At 35.8% G+C, this 14,734-nt stretch overlaps 1 protein-coding gene across 3 annotated transcripts in view; it reads right to left on the bottom strand.

The window, feature by feature from the left end:
- Nucleotides 1-598: 598 nt before the first annotated feature.
- Nucleotides 599-14,734, bottom strand: part of XRCC5 (X-ray repair cross complementing 5) — a 54,688-nt gene continuing 40,552 nt past the window's right edge. For all 3 annotated transcript variants that reach the window (XM_065671541.1, XM_065671542.1, XM_065671540.1), the window contains 5 exons: nucleotides 10,094-10,203; nucleotides 9,493-9,589; nucleotides 7,520-7,587; nucleotides 2,819-2,890; nucleotides 599-2,059 (listed from right to left, as the gene is read on the bottom strand). In XM_065671541.1, the coding sequence (XP_065527613.1) occupies nucleotides 2,045-2,059; nucleotides 2,819-2,890; nucleotides 7,520-7,587; nucleotides 9,493-9,589; nucleotides 10,094-10,203 (362 nt within the window). In that variant the 3' untranslated portion in view covers nucleotides 599-2,044. The remainder of the gene's footprint in view (nucleotides 2,060-2,818; nucleotides 2,891-7,519; nucleotides 7,588-9,492; nucleotides 9,590-10,093; nucleotides 10,204-14,734) is intronic.

Here is a 14,734-nt window from a genome sequence, read left to right as displayed (position 1 = left end):
AAAAGGTAAAGTCAGGCTGCTATCTGACGGACACTCAGAAAGATGTATCACAGGCTTTTGATGACTGATACGCAGAAGGCTGGGCAGAATGAAAGACACTTGCCTTCTAAGAATTTGCTTTCACTTACTTTGAGTCATAAATTCCCATTCCCTTCTTCAGTACTAGCAACACAGTTACCATACTGAGCCTAAATGTGCTGTACAGGTAACAAGAGCTATGAAATTATACTCCATGAACTAAATCTTTATTACTTGACAGAAGCAAAACTCTCTAAAAATTTGGTCAACTGTTTTGAAAGAGAGAGAAAGCCCTAATCCTTATTTTGATTTGTGAAGTAACTCTATATTATGTCAGGTCTTGACCAAGACTTTTCACGATCTCTGCCAAAATGGTAAAAATTATTTTATTGGGGTGTTGTACAGTTTAGAGTTTGAAAAGAATAGAACAAGTAATCGCACTCAGCTTCTATAGAGAGATTTTGCTGTTCAGTGTTTGCACTGTATGCCCAGAAAAGGGGTTTTTGATAGATTCCCTTAGGTACTGCATAGATGGCTAATAATCTGATTTCAACAAGCATGGTTTGAAGAAGACAACAGCAAATTTTTAAATCTTTTATTAATTAAAAAAAACCCCAACAAAACAACAAAACACAAACCCTCAGCCAGTGTTATACTCTATAAATTGGCCTTGAAAGACATTCAAAACAATGGACAAAACAAATATCTCTTATTTACAGTTAAGAAAAAATACCTTCCAGTAGCACAAATCCTCTAAAGACCTGGAAAGATCACTTATTCCCTGATGTATGTATTTGAGAAACCCTTTCAAAGCCAGCATGAACTCAGTCAAGACATGATCTACTGTGAGGTGGTTGCAACTAGATGATCTTAAAGTCCTTTCTAACCAAAACCATTCTGCAATTCTATGATGGAAGAGAGGAGAGGGCAGGTCACAGTCTAGGGAGATAGGGCCTAAAAACAATCGCTTTTTCCCACACAGGAGCTGCTGTTCAGTATAAAGTGCAGATATTCCAGAATATTTTTTAACTCTTTTTTTTTTCTGTTTTATGATCTTAATATAATTTTGCACAGTATGTTTATACATTTGCAATAATGAATGAACATTTTAAATGAATGAATCTAACAAATAAGCATCTGAGAAGGTGTCATTAGTGTATCTCCAGATCTGTATTCAAATTTGAGTATTTGGCTACTTTGGATTGCTCTGTGTAGACAGCACTCCATTCTGGTTACCAGTATAACTATTAGCAGTTATCTATCACGGGTGTCAGTGTACAGCAATAAAAAAACAAATCCCAGCATATGCAACAGGACAATGTATACATAAAGGGACAGAGACTGTTTAGCTGAGCTGACAGGATGGAGGAACTGTATGAAGAGATGACTGTAATTACTGTGCTTTGAATTCTGTTGCATATTTCAAATGATTACTTTGTGACCCCCAGGCCTAGAATTTTTTCCCCATAAGCCTTTGTGCATATTTTTGCTCTGTTTCTTTAATAGAAAAAAAAGCATGAAAATAGAGACTTTTTCCCCTCTGCAACAATAATGCTATGGAGTTACCTCCACTACAGATTCAGCATTACCTGGTAACATCACTGGTATTTTTGTCTTCCTTCCCAGGCAATGTAACACGAATTTCAGTCACCACTGCAGACTGTCATTAAATTTAGCAGTGTTTAGCTGAAAGCAATATAAAGGATAAGCAAAACTCAGTGTTTAACTAAACTAATGAACAGAAAATAAATAAGAAAAAAAAGAAAAAAAAGAAGTAAATGCCTTAAAGGTATCATTACTTCACAAATACTTCAGATTATTTCAATCTTCTGTTTTTCTATCTTCTGTTCTAGATTTGAAAAGTCAGATGACATTTTTACCAACTGGAAATTTCTCTGGAACTTCTGCTCTCATTTGAGAAAATAGAGATGGATAAACTGTCTTCTCATTAGTGTGTTTAGTGCCCCATCTCACAGGGAGATCTCTTCCAAAACTTTGCTTGTATAGGCACCATATTATCACCCACTCACATCATGTCCAGCTGCAAACAGAAGAAACAGATTTGGAAGAAGTAGCATTGAATTCAAGTTATTTCTTATGTGTTCAGCACTTAGAAAACAAAGCAAATTTGGAAATCCTTGTTGTATAACATAAATGGACTGCACAGAACTTAATACTAGGCTTCTATAAAGTACAAAACCAAACCGAAACCCCCTCATCTTCACATAATAATATGTGCAATTTAAAGATTAAAAAAAAAATAGTTCAGAAGTAGAAACCTGTTTACTATTGAAGCTTCTTTAAAACTGTCTACACCATCAGTTTAAGCCTTGGAGACAGATTTGTAATGACTCAGCCTGTAAAAAAACAGCTAAAATATTTATTAAAAAAACCTCTTGAAATCCTTAAATTTCAGGAAGCCTATAGAGAGTAACATGAGAAGATTAAAACATCTTTTTAAAAATTATTTTCAACCCACATAAATAGCGGTTCTAGATCTATAAGCTTTGTTAAAAGCTATTATAGTAAATTATAACAATCTGCTATCAAATGAGCACACTTACTAGCTCTTTCGAAACACTCTAGAGAACACATTTAACCTATATAAACACCCAGGTTACTATATAACATAGTATTTGCCATCATGAAATTACACACCTGGTTGTGTTTTACAATAGCAAGTAAGTAATTCCATGTGGCTCTTTTCTGACTCAGTTCCTTAGGTGTTTTTTCTAAGCCATGCACATCTACTGCTTTAAGAAGCACTCACTCTCACTGCATCTTTCAGTTAGGTACTCACCAAATCATCAACATCACCGCCTTCATCTGCGGGAGGCAGAATTTCATTTTTCTTTTCTTTTGGAGCCAAGAACTGAAAATAAAAATATATTTATATGATATTGGCAAAACTCTGGCCCTTGATGTTAAATTAACAGAATGTCCCCTTAATATTTCAAAATAAATCCACATGTAATTAAGAATTATGAAGGAAGTTTGTTCTGGTTTCCACTCTCCAAAGTCATTTTGAACTACAAGAAATTTCTTAAGACTTGCTTTTAAAGGATTTTATGGTGAAGTGTATTGGAAAACAGACAAAAAGATATGGTTCTTCAGACAACTTATGGTTAAGCTGTAGAATACCCTGCAGTAAGGATGCTGCAAATATTAGTACCTAGTCTCACAGAAATATGAGGAAAGTTCACAGAAAAGAAATCCTCTGTACTAAGTCCACAGAAACAACCTCAAGCATGGGAAGTACTGGAGACATCAACATCTGGAGCCTGGGACTGTACACTTCTCCTTACCCATCTGTTATTATCCATTGTCAAACATGGGATTCTGGGCTAGATGGAAATTTAGTCCATTACGGTATGGCCACATTTATGTTCTTACAGAAGGTAATTTTAAAAGTAATATTATTTAATATTACGTGCAGCTACAAAATACTAAAGGACAGCAAACTGCATCCTCAGTGGTGAGGCACTGGAACAGGTTGCCCAAAGAAGTAGTGAATGCTCCAGGCCTGGCAGTGTTCAAGGCCAGGCTAGACAGAGCCTTGGGTGACATGGTCTGGGGTAAGACATCCCTGCCTATGGTAGGGGGGGTTGGAACTAGATGATCTTTACAACCCTAACTATTCTGTGATTCTACGGATGCCAGTCATTAAAATTAGAAAATTCAGTATGTAAAATTCTACTGCTATAGCTGCTGATACAACTCACCATATGCCCTTCACTTACAGCATGGCATCCATAAACATAAGATAAAGGTAAGTTGCTCATATAGTACAACAACTGAAATCAAACATACAGACAATATCGGGAGTACAACCACCTCTGAATTATTTTTCTCTTAGCCTAAAATAGCGTGTGGGGAAAATATCTGGAATGGTAGAAAAAAAAATGCAAATACTTGATTCTTACTTTAAAAGTATCCAGTTGTTTACAAATTTTAGCTATGTTCTCTTTACAATAAAATCATGTATTTTCTTTTTCTTATTAAAATGCACCAGAATAAGTACACAGAGCCAAGAGCAACCCTGCCACAGATAAAAAGATGGCTATGAAAACTGAGGAGGAAGAAAAACAATAGCCCATGACTTTTGAGTTCCATCATCCTTAATTCAGAAACAACTTGACTCTAACGCTAGATGATGAAAGAGAACAGCTACTTAGAAAATAACCACATTAATCAGGCTATAAATACCCGCTTAGAGTCTATGTTTATCTTTTCTGAAAACAGCAGGCTCCTGAAAGCAAACTACTGTTTACCTGAGAACTCTTGACTGTAACTGCCACGGAGGCTGTGTAAAAGGCCATGGGATCCCTACCAGAGCACTATCAGTCTCTGAGACAATATATTGTAAAAAGCTTAGATATTATTTTACTTAAATAAAACATTCTAATCCTTTCCTAGAGCAATACTGACAGTTTTATGCAAGGCCTAAAACACTGAGAAGTTACCAGCTGCATCCCATTTGTGGGAAAGTACCAGATATCCACTAGGATGAAAAGCAAATACATTGCTTTTGGTGAACATGAAAGACAGAGGAAGTGGACAACCCCTGCCAAGCTGACTCACTGCCCAAATATCAGACCACTCCTACATCTTCAACAGCAACATCCAAGAGGAATGTAGAAATGTAGAAAGCTTATTTCTACAACAGACAACACCCATAATTTGAACTCAGCATGTTAAAACATCATATAGATTTTGCAGCTGAAGAAAAAAAAGTAAAAATGAGGGGCCAGAGGAAATTAGAATTCCAAGATGCTGTATGTCTGTGTATCTATCTTTTTCGCTGGAAAAGTTCTCAATCTAAGAGTAATATAAGGCACATACTATAAAGCTAAAAGCTAATAACACAGCTCTGAAAGGCTTTTTAGGTCAGACCACTTTTCATTTTACACATTTAATTGAGAGTCAAATGGTATTTCTGAAAGTAGCACATTTTTTTAAGTTTTCAAAATTAGCTTTCCCACAGTAAATTAGGTAACGAAAGATAAAATTTGAGGAAATGCATGATGAAAACTTGCAATAAATTGAAACCCGAAGTTTCAATTACCTTCATTACCTTCCCAAAAGCACCAGAAAAATCACTTGACATTTCTGCTCTTTTAACCTATCATCCTTGTGCTCTAAAAAGAGTATCTCCAATATTATAGGGAAAAAAAAAAAAAGCCCTTTACCTGAAATAATTTTTTCTCAGTGATAGGAAAATACACATGGATAACCCAGATCAACCAAAACAAAGAAGAAAATTTTTATGTGTTACCTATTTAATAAGCAGCCCTGTAAGTCTTCTTTTCTCTTTCAAACAGCAACCCTAGCAATCTTTTATTCAAAATAGTCCTGGAACTGCTATCAGCCAGTGATCTGGAGAAAAGGCTTTTGTATCACATAGGACCACACTGAGAGCCAGCCCCTTGATCTACACATTTGCACCTGACCTAGTACAGAGGTGAAGAAAACTTGCATCTTACCCTACCGTATGATATTTTAAAAGATCCAATATCCTTTTAGTGAATGGTATTACCTTCAGTATAGAAAACAAAAACTGGTTTTGCAATCTACTACAGACCGAGGAAAAATGCTGCCTTACTCCAAGAATAAGTAGTCTTCCAGCTTCTGAAGTGAAAAGTCATATGAACCCTCAACAGAAAACAGCAAATCAGGGTTCTGGTTTTGGATCTGGAAAGTGCATGGTAAGGTGGTTGTCTATCAAGTAAGTGGCATTGCCAACTGCCTAGTTAGCAAAGATGCAACTCATTGATTCTGAAAGTTAACCTAAGTGCTGTGTTAGAGAACAGTGTTGCAGAGCTGATTTCATGCATCCTCTCTTACTCCACTATTTTAAAGGGAAGTTATGGCTGCTGTAGGACCTTCAATCAATCACAAAAGAATTTCCTGCTTTGCAACACCTGGCTGACTGTAGGATGATGTTGAACAGAAAAGCAATTTTGAAGTCAGTCTACAAATGCTTTGCTTCAGCTTAGCCTGGCAGCTGTAAATCTAGTCCATGGTACTCTAATTTGTATTGCATCCTTATGCAGGAACAGTATTTTTTCAGTCACTTCAAGGTCACAGTTAAGACAACAGTATACTGTAAGGTCTTCATAGCTAGTAGAGATTTCGTTATGTTATAGTGGCTATTTCACATAGCATTAGCACATTTTGAGCATCAATGGTAGTTTCAGACTAGAAAGTGAAGTTCTCAAGAAAAGTACTGTCTTATGAAGTTTCCAAGTAAATTCATAGCATTTGGAATACACAACAACAACTGAAACTCTTCAAAACGACCACTGGGGAAAAAAGTTCTATACAATTATGTGTGATGAGAAACAGCCAGTAGGTCCTTCATGTCTAGAAATAACATCATATTCTGTCATTTGTACTCTGCACTTGTGCTTAGCTTTCTAGTCTCTTCGTTTGTTAGCTTTGAATTTTCATGACATTTCTGTGCCTCTTTCACCTTGAGGTAAATTGTTACAGATGAAAAAAGCAGTTTCTAAAATACAACCTTTTACCCACTCATTAATTCACTCATGAAGAACCTACTTCTACCCCTTCCGGTTATTGCTAATGTAAAGCCTGGAAGCTGCCAAAATCAGTGTGGCATCTTTTAGAAAAGCTGCTTCCCTGCAAAGTACTTAGTGATTTTAGCCACAGGTTTACCTTCAGGGTCTGTAATACAAGGACCTCCTTTCTCATAACCTATTTAAAATCATGGCTAGCAGCCTGATACAAAAATGCCAGTATTACCATCGCCACAAAAATACAGGTTTTGACAGCAACTCTGAATTCTGCTTTCTTTGAAACAGAAGGCACCATTCTGCCTGTTAGAATTCATTCCTTTATAACTGTGACATCCTTCATTCATCACTGCAGTTATGAAGTGTCATATTCCTGTAGAAATAATACCTGCAAATACTCCAAACCTTTTGTTTCTAAAAGTATCTTACACAATCAACAGTAATAATACCAGCATCATCTATGATGCCCATCAATCCACAAGAGCTCCATAAAGTGGAAAATGCCGGTATCATCACACATATGGTGAAAACTAGCCACAACAATTATATATTGCTAGAGTTCACAACACCTTAAGACAAAAAAGCATCCCAGGTTTTGAACTCATGTAACAATGAGATCGTGGTTCTTTCTATGAAGCTCAAATAGTAATCTTGCATATACAAATAGTCTGTTATTGTTTCACTGAGTTCCTAGAGTTCCTGTTCTTCGTAAAGTATATTTTCAAATAATGATGTCATTACATGCTACTTTCTAAAGCCCAATTAAAGTAAAATGCTGTGGGACATGCCAGAGAATTATTTTAACTCTGAACTGGGGCAATTTCAACTGTGTGGCAAAAGACCACTCTTCTTCGTTCATATGGATCCTGTTTCATTCACGTAAAGATTTATCCACGTAAGAAAGAATCTTCTATTCCACAGTAAGAACTCTATACAAATAGTTGCTCATTAAAAAAAAAAAAAGATACCTTTTCAGCCTCTTCACTAGTCACTGAACTTTCCTTTGCTTCATCTTTAGTGATCAAAGAAATTCTGTCTAAAAAAAAAAAAAAAAAAGAGATATAAAAATATCATTAGAAGGCTTCCCAAAACCATACTTGATGTTAGAAAAGAAAAACATCTTCCAAATTCCAACTTCTGAATGTGTCAGCAGAAGGAAAAAAAAAAAATATTGCTCAAAGGAAAATATGACTTGCATAAATGAGTCAACCATCACATAAACTATGATACAAAAATAAATTAATGAGCATATTCATAAGATTGTGGAAGTATCCATTTAGGAAACTGCTAATATTATGACAATCAAACTAATGAGACACTGAAATCATAGATCACAGATGAAATGCTGAAAATCTATCAGAAATTACATTTTTAGTGATTCACAGCATGCTCTTAGGTCCTTAGAAAAATTAACTCCTAACATACACTTATGCTGTGATTACCTACACTCTAACTACCAAAGTGCTGGTCCTGCCCCACTTTACTCCTTGATTGTGCCAGCACCACTACTCTGTGCAGTGACCCCTGAAACAACAAATTAAAAAAATCTTAATTACTTTTTACCCCAATAGTTTTTCTTCAGTTTAGCTCATCACTTGGCTACACATATGCCTGTGCCTCAATAAAGAAGCTGTGGGTGTGAGAGCAAAGAAAAGTCAATTCATAAAGGTTTCACAAGTATAATGCCACCTTAATGGCCCAAGCAAACTTGCCATAGATCTGCCTTGCTCTTGAGCCACTCACTCATTTACTCACTCCCATCGTCTTTTGGGGATTGCAGTCACTCATGACAATACCCAATGTATGTCACATTTGGAAGAAAAGAGGGGATGAGTCATTGGCAACAAGAAGGGAAAACAGGACTTCTGCTTTTGGTAGCAGCGAATGAAAAGCTATTTCAGCTGCCTAGTGAAAGCAGCTAGATTATGCACAAAGCACCATGATTTTATCATCTTACAAGACAATCTATTTTGTATGAAAATATCTCTACATTTGTAATTCTGTTTTCTCAATAATATACTGCAGCTTTTTTACAAACTCTGGTTTGTAAAATTATTCTAGCATGGCTTTGGAAGATCCAGGTTTCCTCCTTTCTAAGTTTATTGGTTTCTGTTTTTCCAATTTCTTCAGAGGTCCCCTACAATACTTCTGAATATAACATTCTTTCAGTGTGGTCTTGTGCTGTTTGGGTTGAGAAACAAATTCCCATCTCGTAATTTGAGAAAGTTGGATGAAGTAGACATTACAGAGTGTCTAAGTTAATGACTTTAAAAAGTGTTATACAAAAGCATATATTTGCATTTTATAGCATGCACGTTTAAGAGATACAGCTGAGCAGTTAGCAGATTTTCTTAGCACTGGTTCCAACTAAAAAGAGTATGACGTAAAAGATTATTTTAGTCCACCATGTTTTGTATTTGTGCAAGTGTTCCCTTATTTATCTCTTGCATAGTCTCTGAATGCCTTTTAAACTGCACTGCATCTACCAGCTTAATCATAGGTAGATGTCACATTACCACATATTCTGTCCTTCAGGTTGCTTAAATATGAAATGATCAGTGACATATTTTGATACTATCTATGCCTTTTTTGAAGCTTCATTTGGAAGAATCTTTTTATATCGGTGCTGCATGAGTTTTTTCCATTTATTTTGAAATTCAGCTGAAATCATATCTTCTTCTCCTTACTCTGTAACATTTAATTTGTCTCTCTTCTTCCACAATTAATTTACCATTTCAGCAAAACTTGGCAAGGCATTATGAACATTGCTGAAGTATGAAACTATTAGTGTGAAAAAGGAAGCTGCAAAGTGAAAGATTATTTTGGGCTTTTTGTTTGTTTGTTTTAAACTAAACCCAGAGCCATCTGTTAAATTGTCCCATTGCAAAAAAGAAGTTCTCTCTTAGATAAAGGATAATAAACCAGAAAAATGTCATGCTACCTTGCATCATGATCTCCCAGAAATCAGCTAAGGCTTTATCTTCCACCTTTGATTTCAGGGCCTGCAGAAAATCATTAAAGCACTGCACCTTGGACAGCTGAAAAAAATTACAGCAATGATAAACAAGAGATTAAAAATAATACAGAGCACTGCAAACTTAATTCTTCATGAATGCATCTAACATGGTGAACACAAAAGTCATTACAGATTTTGGTTTTTATCTCTGCTAAATCAAGAGTTCTAAGGAAACATGAGCCACAAAAACTGCCTTTCCAAAAGCTAGAAAGACCGTCTTGTAACTAGTTTTATTGAAGAACAAATTGGTAGGATTGCTTATTTTTCTTTTACAAGCATCAGAGAATAGATTTTTTGTTTGTACTTTTAAAAGAAAACGAACAAAAGCAAATAATACCAGAGCTAGTCCCCATTTTGGTAAGAAACATAAAATGCAAATATGTTTCTAATCTTTCAAATAATATAACATTTTAATCTGTGAATCAATTCTTTTTGCTGTAACAACAGATTATAAACAGATTCCTAATACAGCAAATAGATTCATCATGCCTTTAATTTGAAAGATATGAGAGTTTTAACATATTACCTTCACAGCCTCCTCTCTGAAAACTCTGATACAATTGATCCCTTTCATGTAGTACTGAGAACCTTTATTTTCCAGGAACTGACTGATGCGGTTTATCAACTGCTGGCTCACTGAAGAACAAAGAAAAATAAATAAATCAAAGAATGCACACTTTCAAAACAAAAAATATTTTTCTTTTACATCTCTCTTTCTATTCCACAGGCATCTTTAAAGAGTTAATCATACCCCTACTGCCTCAAGCGACTTAAGTTGACAACTGTTACTTAAGCTACTGAAAATTACTTCAGCATCTCTGGAAAACCTAAATATACTAGGAAGAAATGCAAGCACGGCCAAAGCAAAAGCCTTTCACTGAAACCCAAGATAAAAAGCACTGGACTAGCTGGTTTGATAGAAAGTAAAACTACAACCACTTGGGATCCAAAACTGAGGGAGGTTACGTTCTACAACACAAGCATATCCCCATAGCATCCTTTGAAATACATGCATATTTCAATAGAAGTGTTAAATATACAATGAAGATATAATAATGTCAAAACAACATCTGTAGGGTGATTACAGTTATAAAGAATACCTTCTTGCTATTGACATTAGAATATACCTTGTCTCTGTACAGGTAGTTTGAGGACTTTTTATCCAGGCAGTGCTGTTTATGATTATGGAGATAAGTATCATAAAATGTGCATGCCTCAGAAAGAGCAACAGAGGCAAACAACAAGACTTGTACCAACAAGAAGGGGAACACCAGATTCATTCTCACTGTTCAGCTCCTAAAAAGTAGGTAGCTGTAAAACACTGCAAATGCGACAAGTGAAAATGTCACTAAGAGCTTCTGCTCTTCTGATTTTAGTACTTTCTTTTCCTCATATCTAATTACAGGTGAAAAACTAAAAAATGTTACCCTCTGGCAGACACCTCAGCCTGGGAAAAGACAAGTGGGTGAAGGATACAACAGTGATCTATAAACTCAGAAGCACTGTGAAGACAGTGAAGGGAGTGATAGCCTGTCTCAAAACAAGAGTGAAGAACTGGGTTAAGAACATATGAAAAAAAAAAAAAAAAGAGCTCCTCTTCAAACAAAACCAGTCAACCTCTTTACCACAGACTGCAGCAGGATGCTACAAATTCTTAAAAAAATGCTTTAAGAAATTCTTTAATCAGGGAGATTAAAGGTGGTGTTGACACTGAGGAAGAAAATGCAGGAAAGGATTCTGGAGAAGTCACAGCATCTGCCTGTCCTGTTCTTGCGCTGTTAAAGTTGGTTTACTACATTAGTAGAACCTTTAACCTTCTATAGGTTAAATCTATAGACCTTCTTAAGTTCAGAAGTTACGGGCATAGATATCACTGCAAGTATTTCAGCCATGGAAACATCAACATAGAAAATAATCTGCCAGAGTGATGGAAGAGACAAGGATAAGGAAACACACCAAGAAACAGACACTGTTTAAATATTGTGTTTCACTCTGCTCACTGTAAGCATACACAGCAATAACTGTTATTTATGTTCCATAAAATGCTTAACTGAATATGAAGAACAGCATCTCTGAGTGAAAAAGATGTGAAACAAGACATGCTTGATATTCTTTCCCACTAGCTTTTTACAGTTTCCAGAAAAGGAGGCAGATAATGGCTCTGTCCAACAGCAGCCATCACACAAGAATGTGTCTGAAAGTGCCTGCTCCTCCAGAGGTGATCTGCTCATTCTTTTTATTTACTTTACCAGTAGCTGACAAACTAAATTGAAGTCTCAATACTTAAGCTCCCTGAGTTACATCAGTCCATTTTTTTCCATGGTTAACGATTTTCTCATTAAATGTTCTAATTTCTTACGAATTGCACTAATAAAAGCAAGTCCTGCTGTTTTTTTCAGTGGTGACAGTGGGTTTTTTAAACACTGCCTTTTCATTGATGTGTTAAATTAAAACCCCAGGCACTACGAGGGTGCAATAAATGTCTTTATTGTCAGAATGATTCCAGCATACTGTTTGAGATTATCAGACACTCTATTTCTTCTTTTGCATTTAATTTTTTTAAATCCCTTTCTTTTTGTTTGCACTGGCAGGCATCAGAAGACTTCTTGCTACTGACTGTGAATGCCTCCTTTAGAAATCTGTTTTAAGAAATATAAAAAAAAACCTTACATGTTTTACTAGGCACTGAGAGACTATTTGTAGGAAACGGGTTAAAGGCAACACTATTTTAAGTCAGTCTTCTAATGTCTTAAAACAGCTTGGTAAATGCTGGGTCTGTCCACTGGGCCTTGCTTAAGTGACAGGCAATAATTCATGAATCTAAAATAGATAAAATTCTTCTGATTAGATGACCGAATTATTTCAGGGGGCCAAAGACAACCAAAGAAGGTAGATAAGGATTATAAACTGAAGTTCTCCAAAGTGGACTCTTTTTCTTTACGTTTCTAGGTCTGAGAACTTTGTTGATTTCCTGTTGCCTGTCATCTGCCTATTACCACAAATCTTTGGGTTCCGGTGCTGCAAAAAATAGATCTCCCTGGTTTTTGGCATGTGCTGCATAAAGATCTCTATTAAACTGAACTGTGAATATTAAAATTAACTCTGATGTGCCCCAGACAAATCTCAGGCATTGAGCTTTGAAGAGCAAGTCCTAGAATTACAAATGGACACCCTGTTCAGGACACTATTGTGTAATGGTAGCTTTTTTTTTCCTTCTCTCTGAGCATCCACCATCCCATAGACACCTTTAAGGAAGTGAACTAATGAACTTCTACATTTTACATAAACTGGAATTCCAGCACTCCTAATAATCACCATGTTCTGCAGAACAACCCAAGAAATTTTAATCTTCTGCTTCCTCCTTCTACTGTACCTGATTGGTTAGAAAACCAATACAGTGATTAAAGGCTGGAGAAGTACAGGGAAAAAAATATCTTTGAATACAACATCTCTTAGTTCTAACAGAATTTATTTCTTTTGTCTCTGGCATTCAGATACATTCCCTATGCTAAAATACATTCACCAGTGCTGTTATTTCTCATGAAATATGCTATGAACAATTATATTCACTTCATATCTCTGAACAGTTACAGTACAAAAGTGTAGTCATATTCTCATGTTTGTTCAGTTCAGTCCTTGTTCTTGATTGCTATGCCATCCAGATTACAGAATAGTAATAGATAAAAACTGTATTAGAGTCCAAGTTCAATTACTTGGGGATTTTTTTTTTCCTTAAGAAAAAAATCAGGTTAAAAAAACCAGTTCTTTCTGCAGATGCAAGACTCCTGTTGTTGTCTATCTTCTGATTTATCTGCTGGTGGTGGTAATGATTTATATTCATGGGCAGTGCTTAAAGTAAAAGTCACTGACGAATCAGTTAAATCACCTCATAATTCATTTTAAATTACTGCTCTGTAAGAATAATCTTTTTCTATGTGAAAAGAAGAAAGAGATTCTAAACTGAAAACTCTCCTAATTTTTAAGGACTTCCTGCATCTTTAAGCCAAGAAATAAGAATTTTAACATCAAGAGCTGCTGAACTACTCCAGTGTCCTATAAGGTGCTGTTCAGTTTTGAAATGCTGTCTCTAAATGGCCTGTTGGTACGGACCAGAATGATTTAGACTGGACATCTGTAGGACATACAGCCCAAATCCCTGCTCAAACCAGGGTCTTTGTGAATTAGGTGGTTCAGTGCTCCACAGACTTGAGTTCCAAGTAGCTCCAAAGATGGAGAGTGTCTAAGTTCTCTGGGCTCCTCTTTCTGTGTTTGACTACCTTAATTGTGATTTCCACCCCCCACAAATATCTAATTCACATTCTGTTTGTTGCAACTCAGAGCTTTGCATCTCACCCAATTGCTATGCCCTTCAAAGACAAATCTGGCTCCATCTTCTCTGTGAAGCAGACGTACAGAAAACTTCAAAGTAATTTTATGTACTCGAATATTTGGTTTGCAAATATTCTTCTAATGACTGACTCATTTTCATCAAACCAGTCATTGCATTGGCCTACCTAGCAGCAGAGCATGAACAGTCTCTGAAATACACAAACATCCAAAAAGATAGAAATGCAGATGAACTGCAAATACACACGCCAACAAAACCTGAAACTAAATACTTTAAATTAAAAAAAAACCAAATACCAAGACTATAGGTCTAGAAGAGTAGCTAACTATGCATGTTTCTACAGAAAAAATTATCATCCTTATTGCAACTAATAAATTCCCACTGCAATCTCTTACATACAGTTCTTTTATGCATACAAAGCACCCAGTGCAAACCCAATGTTTTACATTTTACTTAAGAAGCTATCTACAAGCCACGGCAAAAGTGTGACACGTCAGGCATAACAGTATTTGCTGAAATCTATACATGCAATTACTGACTCTTATTCTTCTAGAAATCCCTTGTAATAAAAATATTAACAAGCTTGCTATAAATGACAGCTGGGTACAATTTGTCTCTGGACATTTATGTCCATAACTGTACAGCTGTCATTGCAGATTTCTCTCTTCATTGACAATCAGTACAATAAAAAAAATGCTCTTTCAACTACAGGACTTCAGACACCATGTTCTCAGATAGAAGTCCTGGAAGGTACAATGAAATCCGGCCTCTAAACTCACAAAATTTACAAACCAAAGAAAATACTATACATGTGCCAAT

This window comes from Lathamus discolor, chromosome 3 (genome assembly GCF_037157495.1).
Source record: "Lathamus discolor isolate bLatDis1 chromosome 3, bLatDis1.hap1, whole genome shotgun sequence".
NCBI lineage: Eukaryota > Metazoa > Chordata > Aves > Psittaciformes > Psittacidae > Lathamus > Lathamus discolor.
Note: the sequence above shows the minus strand (reverse complement) of the source record. Positions and strands in the feature narration are given on the sequence as shown.